This window comes from Leuresthes tenuis, unplaced genomic scaffold (assembly GCF_036924035.1).
Source record: "Leuresthes tenuis unplaced genomic scaffold, fLeuTen1.0.hap1 SCAF_14, whole genome shotgun sequence".
NCBI lineage: Eukaryota > Metazoa > Chordata > Actinopteri > Atheriniformes > Atherinopsidae > Leuresthes > Leuresthes tenuis.
In genome coordinates, this window is record NW_027325368.1 from 24,122,771 (window position 1) to 24,140,073 (window position 17,303).

General features: G+C 42.1%; 2 protein-coding genes across 2 annotated transcripts; both read right to left on the reverse strand.

The window, feature by feature from the left end:
- Positions 1–313: 313 nt before the first annotated feature.
- LOC140268427 (phosphatidylinositol 4,5-bisphosphate 3-kinase catalytic subunit alpha isoform) lies at positions 314–14,423 on the reverse strand. Its single transcript, XM_072363280.1, has 21 exons — positions 14,075–14,423; positions 12,662–13,077; positions 12,214–12,423; positions 11,548–11,798; positions 11,028–11,273; positions 10,732–10,817; positions 10,521–10,626; positions 9,903–10,055; positions 9,318–9,452; positions 9,064–9,188; positions 8,860–8,941; positions 8,556–8,720; positions 8,321–8,424; positions 7,898–8,069; positions 6,135–6,241; positions 5,663–5,784; positions 5,211–5,289; positions 4,831–5,001; positions 4,626–4,743; positions 4,383–4,534; positions 314–1,794 (listed from the first exon to the last, which is right to left on the reverse strand). Exons 2-21 carry the CDS (start codon positions 13,011–13,013, stop codon positions 1,524–1,526), a joined length of 3,207 nt encoding a protein of 1,068 aa, XP_072219381.1. The 5' UTR covers positions 13,014–13,077; positions 14,075–14,423; the 3' UTR covers positions 314–1,523.
- A 585-nt stretch (positions 14,424–15,008) lies between these two features.
- On the reverse strand, positions 15,009–16,870 carry LOC140268947 (calcium-activated potassium channel subunit beta-2-like). The gene is made up of 4 exons (XM_072363946.1): positions 16,786–16,870; positions 16,447–16,620; positions 16,010–16,205; positions 15,009–15,803 (listed from the first exon to the last, which is right to left on the reverse strand). The coding sequence occupies exons 1-4, from the start codon at positions 16,842–16,844 to the stop codon at positions 15,519–15,521; spliced, it is 714 nt and encodes a 237-aa protein (XP_072220047.1). The 5' UTR covers positions 16,845–16,870; the 3' UTR covers positions 15,009–15,518.
- Between the last annotated feature and the right edge of the window lie 433 nt (positions 16,871–17,303).

Here is a 17,303-nt window from a genome sequence, read left to right on the forward strand (position 1 = left end):
CAAAAGCCTGTGATTGACAACAAGAAGATAAGTTAAACTCGATATCAGACATACAGATGGCTTAGATAGAAGCTCCAAAGTTAGTTAGAAGCATGGCAAGGACAGGTAAAAGGCAGGGTCCAGAAAGGCAGGTTTCTCACAGTTCGTTTTGCTGGGAAGAAGCAGACCAAAGCTGTTCCACGGCAGCATTTCGCTTTTTTTTTTTTCCTTTTCTTTTCTTTCTTCCATCTACTTTCTGTTCAAACCTCCCTGACACGCCTCTCAGTACGAGAATGTTCAGGAAGGTCTTCTTCTACCTTACTCTGACATCACCTTGTTTTTTTTCTCCATTTTTTGGCATTTACAGTACATTAGGATCACAACTTGCATAGTGTAACAGCGCAGGATGCTAAATAAACACTACACATCCTTTTTTTTTTCTTTCCATTTTTGAATGCCGAAAAGCAAACAGACTAAGAAAAAAAAAAATCCTGTTGAACAGCTGGCCGTCAGAAAGGTTTTCTCTGGTCCATCTGTGCTGGGTGGATGGTGGACACCTGTGCTTCAACTAAGGACACAGAGTAATACTGATAGACAAAACAAATACTGCAGAAACCAGTGCTATGTGTACACACAAGACTTGGAATAATAGACTTTTTTTTTCTTTCATTCTCAATAAAACTGCTGAATAGTGGGGTTATACATATAGTACTTTGGCTCAGTAGAAAATAGACTCAAAAAGGAATATGTGCACCAAATGCATACAAGTATATGGATATCATGCTGTACAAAAGTCGGTTGTCTGGCGTGACATGATTTCTGAGCACGTAACTGGTGGGTTACAAATAAGTCATTTTAGTTTGCTCCAAAAAGGGTTCAATTCTAGCTTTGTTTCTACTGTCAGTCTTGTAGTGTTGTGGACTGTTCATACCGTTGTAAAGGAAAGTAATGCATTAGTGAGCGTTTTCAGGCTTAGTGTCGTTTGATTACAACTTCTTGGTTGTGTGCGCACTGATAACCCCAACTCTGCCACACACCTCATTTTCATCTTCATCAGCTTCAAAATAGGTAGTTGGGAGGGGGGGGGGGTCTGTTACACTTACGTAAGTCTTTAGGAAAAAGCTAGCTGTCTCATGATACACCACTTCATGATGTTCCTCTATTACTTCTTATGGTGGAGATGTTTTGAAAGGAATAAGAAGAAAAAGACAATTTCTCCATAGTTCATATAAAAGCCAATGTTGTCAAGGTCCATTGCGCTTGTTAAATTCCTATGAAAAAGATAGGTGAGGTACTCCTCTGTCCTTCCCTCCTAAATTCATAATGCAGGGCAACTAAATTTAAACACGTGTGTAAAGAGGAGCTTTTAGGCATCATGTCCTAAAATAGGCTTTCTGAGCATCCTTGTTTTGTCGTCTTCAAGACGATTATTGTTTTCAATTCACAAGCTGGCAGAAATAACCAGGCTTTAGTGCGTCTGGGAAGAAAAAAAAATTTTTTTTTAGTGTGCTGTTGTTGCTACGGCCCTTTACTTCCCTCCATCCTTAGTTCATGGCATGCTGGCGAATTGTGTGGAAGATCCAGTCCATCTTGGTTGTCCAGCCGCCATGGTGAGCGTCATTCATCTGCTTCATGAAGTAGTCGAGGGCCTCCTGCTCCGACTTGTCCAGGGCCAGGGTCTTTCTGATGTAAGCGATGTCGTCAAACGACTGCAGCTCAGGCATGCCTGAGCCGAGCATCATGGAGAAGAGGTTGATGAAGAGGTTGGCATGCTGCCGGATTGCCAAATACGCCTTGTAACACATCTCCTGGAACCTGAGGGAGGGGAGGTGGGGAGAAAACCCATTTAAAAAATTTAAGCAAGGGTCAACTTAAGCAAATGGGCCATTTTGGGTTGTTTTCCACCAAAAAGATTCCAGTGCTGGTTTGGGACCAGACATTACTTTGAACTGGTGCTCACTGTTTCGACCTCCAAAGCACCAGATCCACTCCCAACAAACTGCTGCTACAGCAGCACCAGCTCTGCACTGGGCCAGGCCCAGGAACCGCTTTTGTCCAGTACTGGCGGCAGGGTCATGGTGACCAACAAGACCATTTCAAGTGTAGAGAGTCACTGTAGAATTTAGTGTGCTTAATTCAAGAGAGAACAATAAAAACCCGAGCACCAACATGGATGTGAAGCTGAAAGAGCAGTATAAGAACATGAGCCCAGTGTTCGTCTCATTTCCCTGTTGTTTAACATTTATTATTTCCAGTCGCATTTGTCAACATTGATAATTAACACTGGACAGCAGGGAAAATTAGTCAAACTCTGTGATCAGAGAATATAAACTGTCTCTCAGCACTATGATCCTCTACAGAAATTCCCAATACACCCAAGGGATGTTCAAACATGCATTAGAAGCCGAGTTTAAAGTGATGTAACGACCCAGCTCTGTAGTAGCTCTCTGACTGTAAAAATCAAGCAGTTCTAAGCTGGTTCTTAAAAGAAACATCTCTGAACTTGCTCTAGCACCTGAACAGCACTGGAACCACTTGGTCAAAAAGGGGTCTAAGAAATGCTCTAAAGTTCCAACTGAATATGCAGTAAAACCACCTCATCCACCCACTTTGTTTCAGTCCTCTAAGTCAGCCATTCTCAACCTTGGGGTCCCGACCCAAATTGGGGTCGCGAGATGATTTCTGGGGGTCGCCAAATCATTTTGGAAAAATATAAAAGCACAAAATTAATGTAGCTTCCGACTGGACGTTAGAAGGACGACAAGCGGTTGGTCTTAAACAGGCATTTTATTACTCAAAACCAGTTACTGTCGGTCGTAACTAGGCTACACCAAAACAACAACAAAGAACCTGTCCACTAGTCTCATGTCTGCCGTTGTCATTCACACATCAGAGCAAAGAAATTTTTTTTCTCCTAGGTCTGCTGTCAGCAGGAGCGACGCCTGCAGAAAGCGTTCATAGACAGTCTGAAATCGCAGAACGGAAACTTAAACATTAGGCTACTTAAACATTATAAAAATAAGCGTTGTTACATTCATATTAAATGACATAATTTCAAACAGAGAGTTGTTTTCTGCTTCATTGTTTGTCCAAAATTCATTGTATCAACGCAGCGTTTGTATGCGATTCTAATCTGTGCGGGTCAGATTCTGGTCAGTGAAGCACTCTGTGGTGAAGTGGTGGGGGGAGGGGGTTGGGGGAGAACGAAGAAAAATATATATTTTTTTTTAAAAAACAGGCGCATTGTTGTTTTAGCCACATCTGCAGCAACTTTGCTAGCTGTAAAAATGGAGCGATGGCTTAAAAGAAAAAGTGTTCCAGACAGTCAGCAGCAGCAGGGGTCCCAAGATCAGCCACCAGAACCACCACCAGAGAAAAGAAGGGCACTGACCGGGCCGACTCCGGCGGCTGATGAAGGTTCGAGGCTCCATAAATGTCAGCCCGACTTTTTGAAATATGGCTTTTAACTGCACAACAAAAAACAGCGTTGACTACCCACAATGTGTCATTTGCTCTGAGGTGCTGGCACACGAGAGCTTGAAGCCGGTAAAACTTAAGAGACATTTAGAGTCAAAACACAGCAGCTTAATTAATAAACCAATTGATTTTTTTTCAGCGCAGGGAGCAAGAACTAAAAATGCAAAAAAAACAGTGGTGAGTGAATGTACTACTGTCCCTACAAAAGCCCTGGCAGCTTCATATGAGGTGGCATATCTAGTGGCCCAATCGAAAAAGGCTCACACGATCACGGTGAGTCTCATCCGCTGTAGCGATCACGACTCCTCAGAGTTGAGAGTGATCTTCGCGTGGCCGTGTCTAACATAAAGCCAAGAATGCAGCTGCTCTGTTCAAACAAGCAGGCCCTGCCATCACATTAAATAGTTGCAGAAAAACATTTCTGCTTTGACACGTAGTTATTTTTCATGTTTAAGCTCTCAGAAACATAAGTGTTTAAAATTAAGCATGGGCTGTTTTTCTAGTGTGTTTTGTTAAAAGTTTAGCATGCGCGGTTATCGTTTTATTTCATTAAAAAGAAAATAAAGTTTTCGTTATTTGTTTAGGTACATTTTAACCACAAAATGATGGGAATGTTGCGACCACTGTCAGTCTGTTACTCGGAAAGTTAGCCTCTTGATGCTACTTCATGTTTTTCCAAAAATCCCAATGTGTTTCAAAATAAAATGATAAAGAAACTAATAGCTGAAGTGAGTTCATATCATAAGTGCTTGTCTGATTATGTAAATGCGACGTATAAGGCGTATTGATCGGGCATTGTTTAGTGTAGTGTGCATGTGTGTGTGTGTGTGGGGGGGGCTCAAAAAGGTTGAGAACCACTGCTCTAAGTCACAGATCATTTTTCATTTGTTGCAAGAAAATGACCTCATGTCAACTGCTGTTGTTACCTTTCAAACTCCCTCGTCTTGGTGCACTCTTGTGTTCCTTTGCTAATAACAATCAAGAAGTCCTGTGTGAGCACAAACGGTACGCGCTCTCTTTTGTACCCAAACTTCTTCTTTTTGTGATCGAGGAAATGACCAAAATCTATGTGGAACAGCTGTGAACACATGACAAAGAGCATTACATGAATCATTTAAAAAGTATCCACATTAAGCTAAACATTAAGAAATGTCAGCTGTAGTCTTTACCTGCCCATCATCTTTGACCATGATGTTGCTGTTGTGTCTGTCTCCTATTCCCAGGATAAATGTGGCCACGCAGTAGCCTGCACATGAGCGTGTGAACAGATCTATGGCCTGGTCATACCTAAGAAATCAAACAAACAGAAAATACTTGAGCTCAGAGATTATTCAGTAACTTTTGCTGTATAAGTAACAGCTTTATGCCACTCACATCTCTCCCTTGTTCTTATCCTTAAGCCACTGATGCAGTGTGTGGCTGTTGAACTGCAGCGCCCCCTTTAGACCTCCTTTACACTGAATCTGCATGATTGTGTGAGAGTTCCTCACCACCTCAATCAAACCCACACAGTCACCGATAGACAGACAACCATACGGCAGCATCCTGAGAGGGGAACGGGAGAAAGGATGAGAGGGACAGAAGAAAAATTAATACAGCAGTGATGGACTCACATTCTTATATAAATGACCTGAAGTGGCTGGCAGGGGTTGCCACTAATCTGCATTCGAGTATGGAGTGCAGAACATGAAAGGTCCCAGTGCCTGTTAATGTGTACCTGCATCCCTGCTGTCATGAGGAAGTGCAGAGCCTACCTGAGATCAAGGCCTTGGTTCTGCCAGATGTTCTCCATTATCCTAATGATCTGCAGCGTCAGCATGTCCTGCCTCAGATCTGCAGAGGGAAGGCGGTGGAGAACAGTGAGGCAAATTTTAGCTGCTTTGCTGCTTTGATCAACTCTGTGATGTATTATGGAGCAGAGCTGTCAAAGTCAGCTTGATCTCAGATGGTGCAGCAAAATGCACGAGCTGCTGCAGCTAAATGTGCTGCAAATAGCGCGTTTCTGAATTCTGTGTAAAAAGCATGAAGATGATTTTCTATCTGTGTGCCATGACACACCCTACAGGCTTAGACTGAATCATGCTCAACACAAGCACCGGGTCTGCGTGTGTGCACTGAAAAAGAAAGGCAGGGGTGGACAAAAAAAACATACAAAAGGACAAGGAAGCAGTATAAATGATCCGAGTGGGAAACAGACCAAACTCACCATCTCCATTTTTGAAGATAATTTCATTGTTCTGAAAGAGCAGCTCTGACATCATATCTGGGTTTTCCCAGTTTAACCAGAGAGGTCGCTTTGCAGATGACATCATCCTGCATTCCTCCAGGCTAAAAAAAAGGTGTGGATATTTTTCAGTAAAATAAATAAATAAAACCTGAGAAAAAGAGTAAGTTTTCATTAAGCACAGCAGTGCTCGTGAGCCCCCACTCCCAACAGTATATGCTTTATTTTCTCACAGCTGAGTCATGTAGAATGAGTTTAACTAGGGACTCTACAAGCAGTCAGTAAATCATGTCCCTAAATGCTCTTTATTCTCACACAAAACACCACAATTCTTACTACATCTAACAGTCAAAGCCTTGAAGAGGAAAAGGCTAAATCAACAACTGCAGAGGAAATGAACATTAGACTCCAACCGTTTGAGAGGACATAGTCAGATAAGTGAGTGCTGATGTACCGGAGGTTTCCCAGCTGATGTGCAGGATTCAGTGGGGAGGTAAAGCTTTGTAGTGCATCCATGTAGTCAGGCCTCCTCATCTGCTCGACCAGAAACTTCATTTGAACCTTTAAAGAGATAAGAAAACCATCAGCTACTAATATCCTGGTGCTGGAGGCACAGGTCAGTCAGGTAAAAATGCTATAGTGGAAACTTACTGACAATTTTTTCTTCAGCAAAAATATCTACCATTCACATTCACATAAGGGTAATGTTGCTTCAGAGGGTTTTTTGGGTAATAACATGCACCCTCTGGTGGGCATGTTGGAGGGTCACAGCTTTTTGACACTGACAAGAAAAACCAAAAGATTTTGAAACTCACACGGCATGAAAAATGCATCAAGTAGGAGTGAGCGATCTGACAGTCTTATGTTACTTACGATGCTTTTCAGCGGAAACATTCAGACTGCATCATTGAAATAAATTACATCACTGTTTGGACTCTTCCCTTCCATGTGACCCGAGCCAAAGCCTGACTGGATGTGATATAATCAGGATGATGCTCATTGGCCCACGTATGTTGCAGTTTGAACTGATGTAAACAGCAGACAGCTTGGTGGACAAAGAAAAGCAGGCAGCAGACGAGCATCCAAAGAGAAGCGGCACAGTGGCACAGACTGAAATTCTCCATTTTTGTTAAGATATTTCAGAGTAAGATCTGAGGGAAAAGGGGGATGAAGTTAATTGAGATTTTAGCCTTTAGGTGAAGCTGCGGGCCATGTGTCCAGACAACATAAATCTGTGGGAGCATTGTCGTTTGATGATTCTGACCAAATAGGTTGTCACAAGATCTTTGTAAATGGTACTAAATTGTGCTAACTGAATGGGAAATGGTTGATTCATCCCAAGTCGGGTTTACAACATTCTTAATGTGAATTTCTAAATTGCAATCTCAAACGGCTGATAGAAAACATGAAAAAAAGAATTTCGCTATTCACAAAAGATGTTTTTATTCTCATTTGAGATGTTTTTTTCCTATTTGAAAGAGCTACTAAACATAGAAGCAAAGGTAAACTTTTATATATCAACTGTGATGTGGTGAGCATCTATAATATTAAACATAACAGTAGTCATCATTATCTATCATTATACATTAATACTAATAAATAATAATAGATACCTATGATAATCAGGTCCACTGCAGTCATTTTACGTTGCACTGGAGAGCCCAATGTTAGCGGATGTTAGCTGTTTTCTGACCAGTGTAAAAAAAGGTCATATTGTAACGTTAGCAATCAAAAACAGATTTGTCTGCATGAAAACTTGAACTGCTTGTCACGTCTCAGTCAGACGTGCCGGGGCAGATCAGTCATGCTTTGAACATGACTTTAACACTAACTTTAAACATTTCTTTGCCGTCCACCATGCTGCACCATTGTGTTGCTACAGAAGCTGAGAAGGGACAGAGCAAACACTGGCTCCAGCGTGGGCGTTTCCTGGTTTTTTTCATGGCCACCTCTTTTCCCACCACACTTGGAATGGGAAGTTGTCCGTGTTTGTGTGCAATCTGCAGTTTATGCCTCTAGATGTCGCTAAATCTTGCACACTGTACCTTTAGTCAGTGACTATCACTGTAAGGACCACTCACAAACAGAAGAAAGGAAATACCCAAACTACAACATCCCACTGTGTCATGGCATCTCTGTCACCAGTCCAGATGTTGAAAAAGGATTAAACCCAATGCTTCAATGGATCACATTAACAGCTACCAGCTGTCAGATTACCTTCTGTGCCTCATCTTTTTTTTCCTGTTTGAGGAGGTCGGTGAGATTAATGAGTTTCTCCATGGCTTCCACCTGTCTGCTCAGGTGCTTCAGATACATGCCACAGGCCCGGCAGTACGACTCCAGCAGCAGACCAAACCGCTGGCTCACTGTCTTGTTGTGCATCTCTGACCTTCACGCATAAAGGCAAGGGTGAAAAACAAAAACAAATAAAAACATTAAGAGGTTGTGTCCTGATGGAAAATGTTTCCAACCCTCATACAAAACCACAACGTCCTAAAACATTGACAGATGTTCTGAAAAAGGATCTTAAATTAGCACTTCTTGGGACCAGACAGTTGTGTGACATTCAAACAACAGTTTAACCTTTCACATAAAAACAGCTTCATCTTCCTGGAAGAAGACCTTTTTAAATTAACTCACTTTAAATGCCAGAAGAAGAAATGTCCTATCCTCTGATTGGTTAATGCCTTTTTCAGCAGGAAGCGTGCAAGTGGGTTATCAAGGTACTGCTCATACTTTAGAACCTGGGCACAGGCACAGAAAATATGGAAAATAACGTTGGTATATCAAAGCTGAAACATCAGCTCACTTGTCATAATAACACGGCACAGTGAAAAAGTTTCACAGATTATTTCTTTCCGAGGATGAAACGCACCTGAACCAGCTGAATAAGGTACTGTGAGAGTTTGTCATCAGTTAGGTATTTCTCAAGGCACTTCACAGCAAACTCTCTGATCATGGGATCGGGAAAGTTGCAATCCAATAACTCCATGGCTTGTTCTGGTTTGATTGCGGGCCAGTCTTTCAGAAGGCAATACATCTGGAATGAAAATACACAGTCACAGAAAATAGAAAAAAAATTATTGCAATATTAAACAACCCTACAATGAGTGAAAGAGTACATGCATGTAAAATCACTCAAAAACAAAGGCGTCTCAGATGTCGACACCTGAGCTCACCTGTGCAACTTCATCCCTGGAGTTCCATTTCACTGCCAGGAGGATCTTGGGAAGGATCTCTGGCATATTGATGCAGTCATGTCTTAAATGAGGGGAAAAAAAATCAATTAGTTCTAACATCTTGACCAGCCTCTATATACGCAACCGTTTCTGTAAAACGATGATGTAAACCATTATACGAGTGCACAAGCACCTGTGAATTACCTGTGCCTCCACAGGAAGTCCTTCTCCTGCTCAGTGATTTCAGACAGCGGGTCTCTGTTACACACTTGCCGCAGCTGCTCATTGTCACCGTCTGTCAGGGGGTTGTCACGTGCCACTCGGTTACTCTATCAAACCATGTGACAAACAAAGCGTATCATGTGAATGAAGATGCTAAACACAGTTTCTATGTGTAGGTTCTACTATGCAGCAGCTGCTCAGAATCAAAATGAGGTCTTGTGATGTTTTTGTCTTACCAAACCAGTGTGGCAGTAATTAAAGCCAAGCTCTCTGGATATATTCCAGTTAGCATGCTCCTCAATGATGGTCATATCAGGGTACTTGACAGGGCAACTGAACTGGTCGAACTCCAGCTCCAAGCAAGGGGTTTCCTGTGCGAAAGTGGTACAATGGGAAGGGTCATTCAAGGTTTGTCATCATAGAAAGGTGCCTGTGTCAACAAGTAATTAATTAAGAGGGATAAGAAGCTTGGGTGCTTATATGGGGGCGGCTTAGCCGCTCTGAAGCTGCACAGGGTGCCACCAGCCAGTCAAGAGGCTCGCAAGTCAGTAGCTAAAAAATGGTTAATGACGATGTGACAAGATTCAAATTTTACAGAAATATTATTCTATAATATCATATTTGTTGACATTTACAGTTGTGAAACTCAACTTTTTTCTTCAATAACACTTTTGTTTATTTCCATAGCTGAAAAGAGGAGGTTACATTAGCTGTTATATGATGATATGACGTCTTTTGCTTTGAAAAAAGAAAGTAAAACTAAAAACACAGGAAAAAAGTGAGTGAGCATTATATCAACAACGTTGACAGCTGCTGTTCACCTTGTTGGGGTTGGAGCCTGTGACGCCGATAGGGTTGAGCAGATCCTCCAAACCATGTGGGACTGGCCACAGGTTGAGAGCCATCTTTCCTGCTACCAGTGTGTGGGTGTAGTCAAACAGGTTGATGTTTCCCCAGGCGAGAGGACAATGCTCCTACAGGGAAAAACACCAGTGTGATGATAAATATGAAAATCAATAGAAAGGCTTGAGGCTGTGCAACAGACAGGAGTGGCGCAGAACAAAAGGAAGTTCCTCATTTACTATTCAAACATTAACCACTTCTCTTATGTCCACTGATTTTAGCATGAATAGAAGGCATTAAAAATAGATTTAAGCATTAACAAATGTAATATGGATGTCACTTTTGACTGATCGCGTATCTACAACACACAGCATGGCCATTTTCCACCTTACCTCATTTGCCTGTATCGTAACGGTTTGGCTTTTTCTTTTTTAAACACAGTGCTGTTTTGTTTAGTCACGTATGTCACTCGATTTTTTTTATTGTATTTTTGACAGCTTTGTTTCATACCATCCGTGACCATGGTTGCGGCAAAAAAAAAAGTTAGCTGTGAAATCTTCAGCATAACAGTTTTGATAAGGCATTTCACGACTAACCTCCTTAGCTCCCTTCCTTCCTTTCACAGAGCAGATGGAGAGGCAGAGGCGTGCAGCTCTGGGAATTTCCAGAATGTACATGTCGTAGTTCAGCCACTCATTCCACCTGGAATCAACAGCAAAAGAACAATTAGCATATTCAATCACATCATTGCCACAAAGGTGAGTGAACTTCCAGCAGAAGAAACAATATTGTTTATGCCTTCTGTACCTGGGGTTTGAGCAGGGCACACGTTGGGTGTTGACGTTGTCACACAGCTGCTCTCCACCGTGGTATATCCCAGTCCTGACGTAGATCTAGAGAAGCAACAACGAGCGGAGGATTTATATACTAAAGCATCCAGGTGATTAAATTTCCTTTAGCATATGACTGACTGGAAGGGACAGGGACACACTGTGCAACATCTTTTAATAACCTCAAAAGATACACAGATGTGAGGTTACGGTCAGAATCTGTTTGAGATTAACCAAACTGAAGCCCTTTGATGTAATCAGCTTCAGTTGTACCTTGTCAATGTCCCTGATGTTTACATTGACATAAGTAGCGCAGAGTATCTTGATCCTCAGCGTTCCGTTGATGGTCCAAAGAGACTTGGTGGCTGTTTCCCCGTTCATGTACGGCGTTGCTGTGGATATTCGCCTTGCATACGACGGCATGGTGAAGTTGTCGATGGGCAGCTGGGAATACAGGCTGTCTTTGGACATCAACATCAAGTTGGGCATCCTTCCCAGCATGATACAACTGCGGACATACTGTTGAGAACAAAGTGACATTTCAAGATGGCTGTGATTGTGACATTTTGAAGCTATTCATGTCTTGTGACATTTTAAAGCTGGTGATGAAAATCCTGAGCTTATCAACATACAAATTAAACTCATTTACAATTTCAACTCAGCAATAGGTGAAAGATAGAGGACTTGAACATAAATGTCAAACACATTTGAATTGTATGATAATTCCATGTGAAGTGGATTTCTTTCCCTTTAAGAAAATAAAAATAGTCCGGCAATGACTGAATTCAATCACCTTGTACTGACTCAGGGGGTATTTCTCCAGCAAATACTCGTCACAGCCGCAGACTTTGAGGATGTACTTTCCCTGATACTCTTGGACGCACATCTTCAACTGCTCCTGGGAGAGCAACATGCTCCGCGTCTTCTTACGGATGGCTTCGGCAATCACCTGCTCTGGCACACAGTCATGGTTGATCTTCAGGGTGTACTTCTGCTTGTCGTTGCTGGGCGAAACGATGACCCAAATCACCACAATGATTTGACCTGAGGGAAACAAAATAACCGATCAGACAAGCTGTTTTGTATACACAGTGAAGCTTCAAGCGGGAAAGTAGAATTACCACCTCACAGCTCTGTTCTAAAAATCATGAAGAATCTGAATAAATATTCACACCCTGCCCTTCTGTGGGTTATGCTGATGAGATGTTTTGCAGAACATAAAATCACAATGAAGCTGATCTTTGAGGTTCTGGACATAATTTGGCAGATGCTTTTATCCAAAGCGACATACACTGGTAGGCGGGTAGGGTAAGGGGGTCTTGCCTAAGGACCCCTACTAGCACCTTTCATGCAGGGGATTTGAACCCAGGTCATCCACATTAAAGGCGGCAATCTTACTACCACACTATCCAGTCCCATATTTAATACCATCAGTCATCAGCACAAAGACTTGTCTTACCTTTGTCTAGCTTATTATAGATGTGCCTGGGAAGTTCTGCTGAGGATTCTACGTTAGGAGGATAGACGTACAAAGCTCTGCTGTGAGGTCCGTTACTGTCTCTTAGGTCCACAGCTTCTTTGCAAACATTTAAAATGTTCCTTCTGAAGTCCTGCACTTCTGGGTCTTTCACCAACTCAAACTCACAAATAGGCATTCCAATAGCAAAACCTACAAAAGGGAAACAAAGAGCTTCGTAAAAATCTGAGTTTTTTTTTTTACATTTGACATAATAATAACACACTGAAACACAACACAATGCATATTGCCAGCAGTATTAAGGTAATCCTTCTCACTATGGGTACTGACACTGCCAAGGCCAACAGCTGTTTCATTACTGTGGAGGGCTGTTTTCTCTTTTTTTGTTTGTTGTAGCTTTCAAATAGCAATGATAAGAGCAGACTCATACCTATCTCCCTGTTGAGAATTTTCTCTTCTCTGTTGCCCACTGGCTCAATAACTTTGAGGAAGGCTTGGAAAAGTCTCAGATCGCACAACCGCCGTGTCTCATCATAAAACTCCTCCCGCTCCGCCTCTTGGGTGACACTGACAAAGATGTAGGAGCTCTCCTCCTGCAGCAGATGGTAAAGAGGGTACTTCCTGGCCTCTTTGAAAAGCTCATGCTTGACTGTGATAAGTGTGGCCTCTCGGAGACACTCCAATGTCAGAATCATGCCATTTGGCAGAAGGCAGTCCACTAAGATGCTGGGGGGCATCAAGTGCATCCCCCATAGTTCTCCGGAGGAGGGTCTGGGAGGCATGGTTGTGCCAGCAAATCCGCTCTTTTCAGAGCCTGGTAATTACCAGATGAGCGATGTCAACCAACTGTAAGAAAGAAGGAAACAAAATTATATACGAATCCTGTCTTGTGTGCAGTAATGCAAAATCCATCCATTCATTTTCTATACGTGCTTAATCCAAATCAGGGTTGAGGGGGGCTGGAGCCCATCCTAGCTGTCATTGAGCAAGAGTCGGGGTACACCCTGGACAGGTTGTCAATTAGTAATGCAAAATGCTTCTGGTAAATATCTGACTTCAGCGAAAGTCAATTCAGCAGGGACAGGACATAAAAAAGTCAAGAACACACTTCCTGACATATTCAGATTTATCATTGAATGCCAAAGGATTTAGAAGAAGTGAGTAATTACATGTCTGGAGAATTATTAAAGAGCATTGCTGAGGTGAGTGTGGGCTAATCATGATTCAGACAGACATGACGCTATTTCAATCTGTTTGACAGAAACACATTTTGAGGCAACTTGACTGACAAACTTTGACGATGTAACTGGCAGAAAATTAACTAGCCCGGCGATGACCAAACTTATCAACGCAACAGAGACGTATAATCGACGGTAAAACGTCATTATGAGGAATTAGTTGAAATACTTAAAGCTAACTAATAGAGTGCAGCATTGACCCGATAAGTATCCTGAGATGTCGGTTAAAGGGACTTCAAACATCATGTAAACAAACTCGCAAGCTAACCCCACTTTAGTTAAGCGTGGCTTATACAGATATGGTTTAGCTTTATGCCTGAGCTTGACAGTCAGCTGAACTAGTTTTAGCTGAGTTGGTTTTGTGCTGTTTTTAACTTTGGCAAAACGTTGGATCTTAGCGAGCTAGATAACCACGTTAGCCAAGTTCACAAAGCAGATCAATGTCATTTGCAATATGAAAACCTCGCCTCATACATGAGCTAATTTTAGCCTAAGGTGACTATACTAAAGGGTACACCCCGACAGTATGTTGTGTGAGTAACTGTGTGGTTGTTTCTAAGAACAGAAAAAGCGAACACTTAGGAAAAAACAAAAATTGACGCTACCTGTGTTAGATTGCTAACGCCAACCGGTTAGCCGCGAAGCTAGTCAGCCAGCACCGTCATTAGCTGCGGCTAGCTCAGTTAATCCCATTCGTGCCCGCTCGTGGAGTCTCAGGCAGCGGCGCTAGCTCTATCGTTAGTCCATCTAGACGGTTATTGTAAGGGTTCAGGACAGTCCTGGTTTAGTGGAAAAAAGACACCCCTAGCTCCCGGTGACGTTGTCAATATGTTGTATTGAAATAAGTCTATAAAACTTCATGATGTTCTTCATCGTAGTGTCCAAAAAGAAACTGCAGTGTTTAATAGCAGGCTAGCTCCACACAGCTAGTCCGTTCTGGGGCTACTAGCAGGCTCATCATCTCGGACCGCCCTCCGAGTTAGCAGCTGGAAAAGCAGTTTATCTTACGGTGGAGGGACTGGAGAAAGCACGGGTAACCTTTTATTCAGTTTTGTCTTTGTTGGGAGACGAAGTATATTTTAAGAAATGTCACCAAAGAGAACAGTGTCTTTGCTGTTGGTCAGTTACTGAACACAGTCATATGTAGAGCCGAAAGCGAATCAAGTAGTCCCTACGGGCATGTTTGTGAATGGATCCTTCACAGAAAAAGGAAACATTTCTGCAAGATGAATGGTCCGTTTTACAGCCTCCACCCACGACATAAATTGTTTTTCCAGCTTGTTCTAAAGCAACTGTAAAACCAACTCTAAAGTGGAGGCAGGGAGCAAATACAAATGTTCTTGGCAACAAAACGAGCTGTTTATTATTAGAAATGTGCACATCCACCCCAAAATGAGTCACACACTGAAGAATTGGGATATTTAGCCAGTTAGTATTATGTCAGTTTGGATTTACAAACTGGAGAAAAAAAACTAAACAAAAAAAACTTGTCAGAACGACATTTTTAGTGTCAAACCTTTAATTGTTCATTAAGCTACATTTCCTTAGGAATCCTGTCAGATTATGTAAAACATGTTCACTGATAGACCACATTTTATTTGGTCGCTCGTTTAGTGGATAAAGATTTTAAAATGCTACCATTTCTCAATATTCGTCCACAAACCAGCCAATTTTGTACACACAAAAGTACTTTCCACTGTCACGTGACATGACAAGCAGATGCTCATAATATGGCACATTAAAGTATACCAAATACTTGTAAACAAGTACCCTCGTCAAATGCTTTACACCATGCAAAATACAATAATAGTTTTTTTCTGTAACAGCCAGTAAAATGTCAGACAGTTTCCACCTTGGAACATTTAGTTCAGTTTTATAAACATCATCACGGCACAGTGGAAGGCAGGGCAGCTGCTCTGAGTGTCTCAGCCCAGGAGGAAAGTTTGCAAGAGGGCGCAACAAGTTCACTTAGTTTAAACAATTCTTTTTGTGTAAAATGTCCATCTTCTAACCACCACAAGCCTGCGTTTCACAGCTGCGGCACATAATTCACCTCTTGATCTTCCCTATCTCTTCACTAAGTCTCGAGAGGTACTGTGTGAGCTTCACCATCACGATGATGAGGGCCCCTATTGTGAGCGTGCAAGAGGGCCAGAGCAGTGAGTGCAAGACAACGCTGTGGTCGTAGAGCCGGGTCAGGAGGACAGTCTCCTGCTGCTCGCTGGGGTCATAGAAACAGGGGACCTGCTGGTTCACCTTCAAACGTTCGGAAATGTTCATGATGATAGTGTGCATGGCCATGCTGTCCTTCTGACATCGGGGCACATACACACACTGTAAAGGAGAGGAATGAAGGTTATACAGGTCAAACAGTGTGCCGCACTTTTTGTTTTGGGTGACTGGGGCCAACTTTCTTTTATTCCACTGCACTGAAAACTAACAAATACAAAGTCTGTCACCAGGCCAGCATCTGACTGCTGTTGTCAACATTTGAAACGGTTCAGCAACCCTCAGTGTTTTCACTCTGGCACAGTACTCACTTCAGAGCTGGCATCCTCTGTCTCTTCGTTGTGAGATAGACGACTGACATGGCCAGTGTTATTGACGCTCACGTAGACCTGCAGACAAGGGTACTTGGACACCCTCCAGCAGTCTGACCCACAGTTGTAGGAACAGTTCATATCTGCTGTGACAGTGGAGTTGAGAACGACACACACACCCTCCTCTGTCCACACGCTACAGTAACATTTAAATGAAGATCCATTTTGATACACAAAGAAAGGGGGAAAAAAGAAATCAGTTCAGTTTGGGGTATAATTTGTTCTGGAATATCTGGCTAGTTTTAAATATTCATTTTCAACAATTTTCAGGTTGAGGGAGCACTGAAACAGTTTGTCAGCAGGCACATCTAATGAATAAAACATGTTTCTGAAAGGCAGAGTGAGGAAACAAGCCTTCTCTGGCATCGCGCCTGTACCTGTCTGAATAGGAGCGTAATATGGTGATACCCAGGACAAAATACATCATGACTGAAGACAGAATCATTGCGAGTCCCAGAAGAATGGCCCGATCTTCTCCAGGCTTTAGAGCTGTGACTGTCTTCTTCTTATCCAAAAAAGAATCTACCTCACGAAATTTCTGGTAAATTGACCTGATGATAGAAAATTATAGAAAAATCATTTCTTTTTTAAGCACAAACACAATGCAGTAGTATAAGGTACATAGTCAGTAAGAGTTTTTCCCTTGGCAACTAATGGCGCATTTACCCTGTTGCCTTTTAAGTCCGTATTTTTGGAAAATGGTAAAAATCTGTTACCTCCTTTCATTTCCTCTCCCCGATGCTGCAGTATTTTTGGCCCCTGCCACAAAAAACATCTTTCTTGATGAAACACACTCCTTTGCTTCTCAAAGCAGAATGACAAGACTGTTGAAATGTCCTGTGAAAAATTACAGACAGTTCTATCTTAAACTGTTGCAAGGAATTGCACATTTACTCCACTGGTTACAAAGTGAGTAAGTCAAGACGAAGACAAACAAGACTTTACTTTTGTCATATTTTTCTGCTGTCGAATACTATTTCTAGATATGTCATATTTCGTAAAAAGTAAAGCTTTTTTTTTTTTTTAATCTTGCAAACAGCAGTTCTTCATTATGGTGCACAGGGACAGGAAGTGTCCATCATACAATGGACTCCAGGTAAACATCTAGTTTTAAACACAAAGAAAGAAAAACCCACCGTCTGTATCTTAAACACTTGTGCTGTCAACACAAAGTAATTTGGTCCTCTCCAGGAACAATAATAACACCTTGCATGTGTTTCGTCTCACTCTCTGC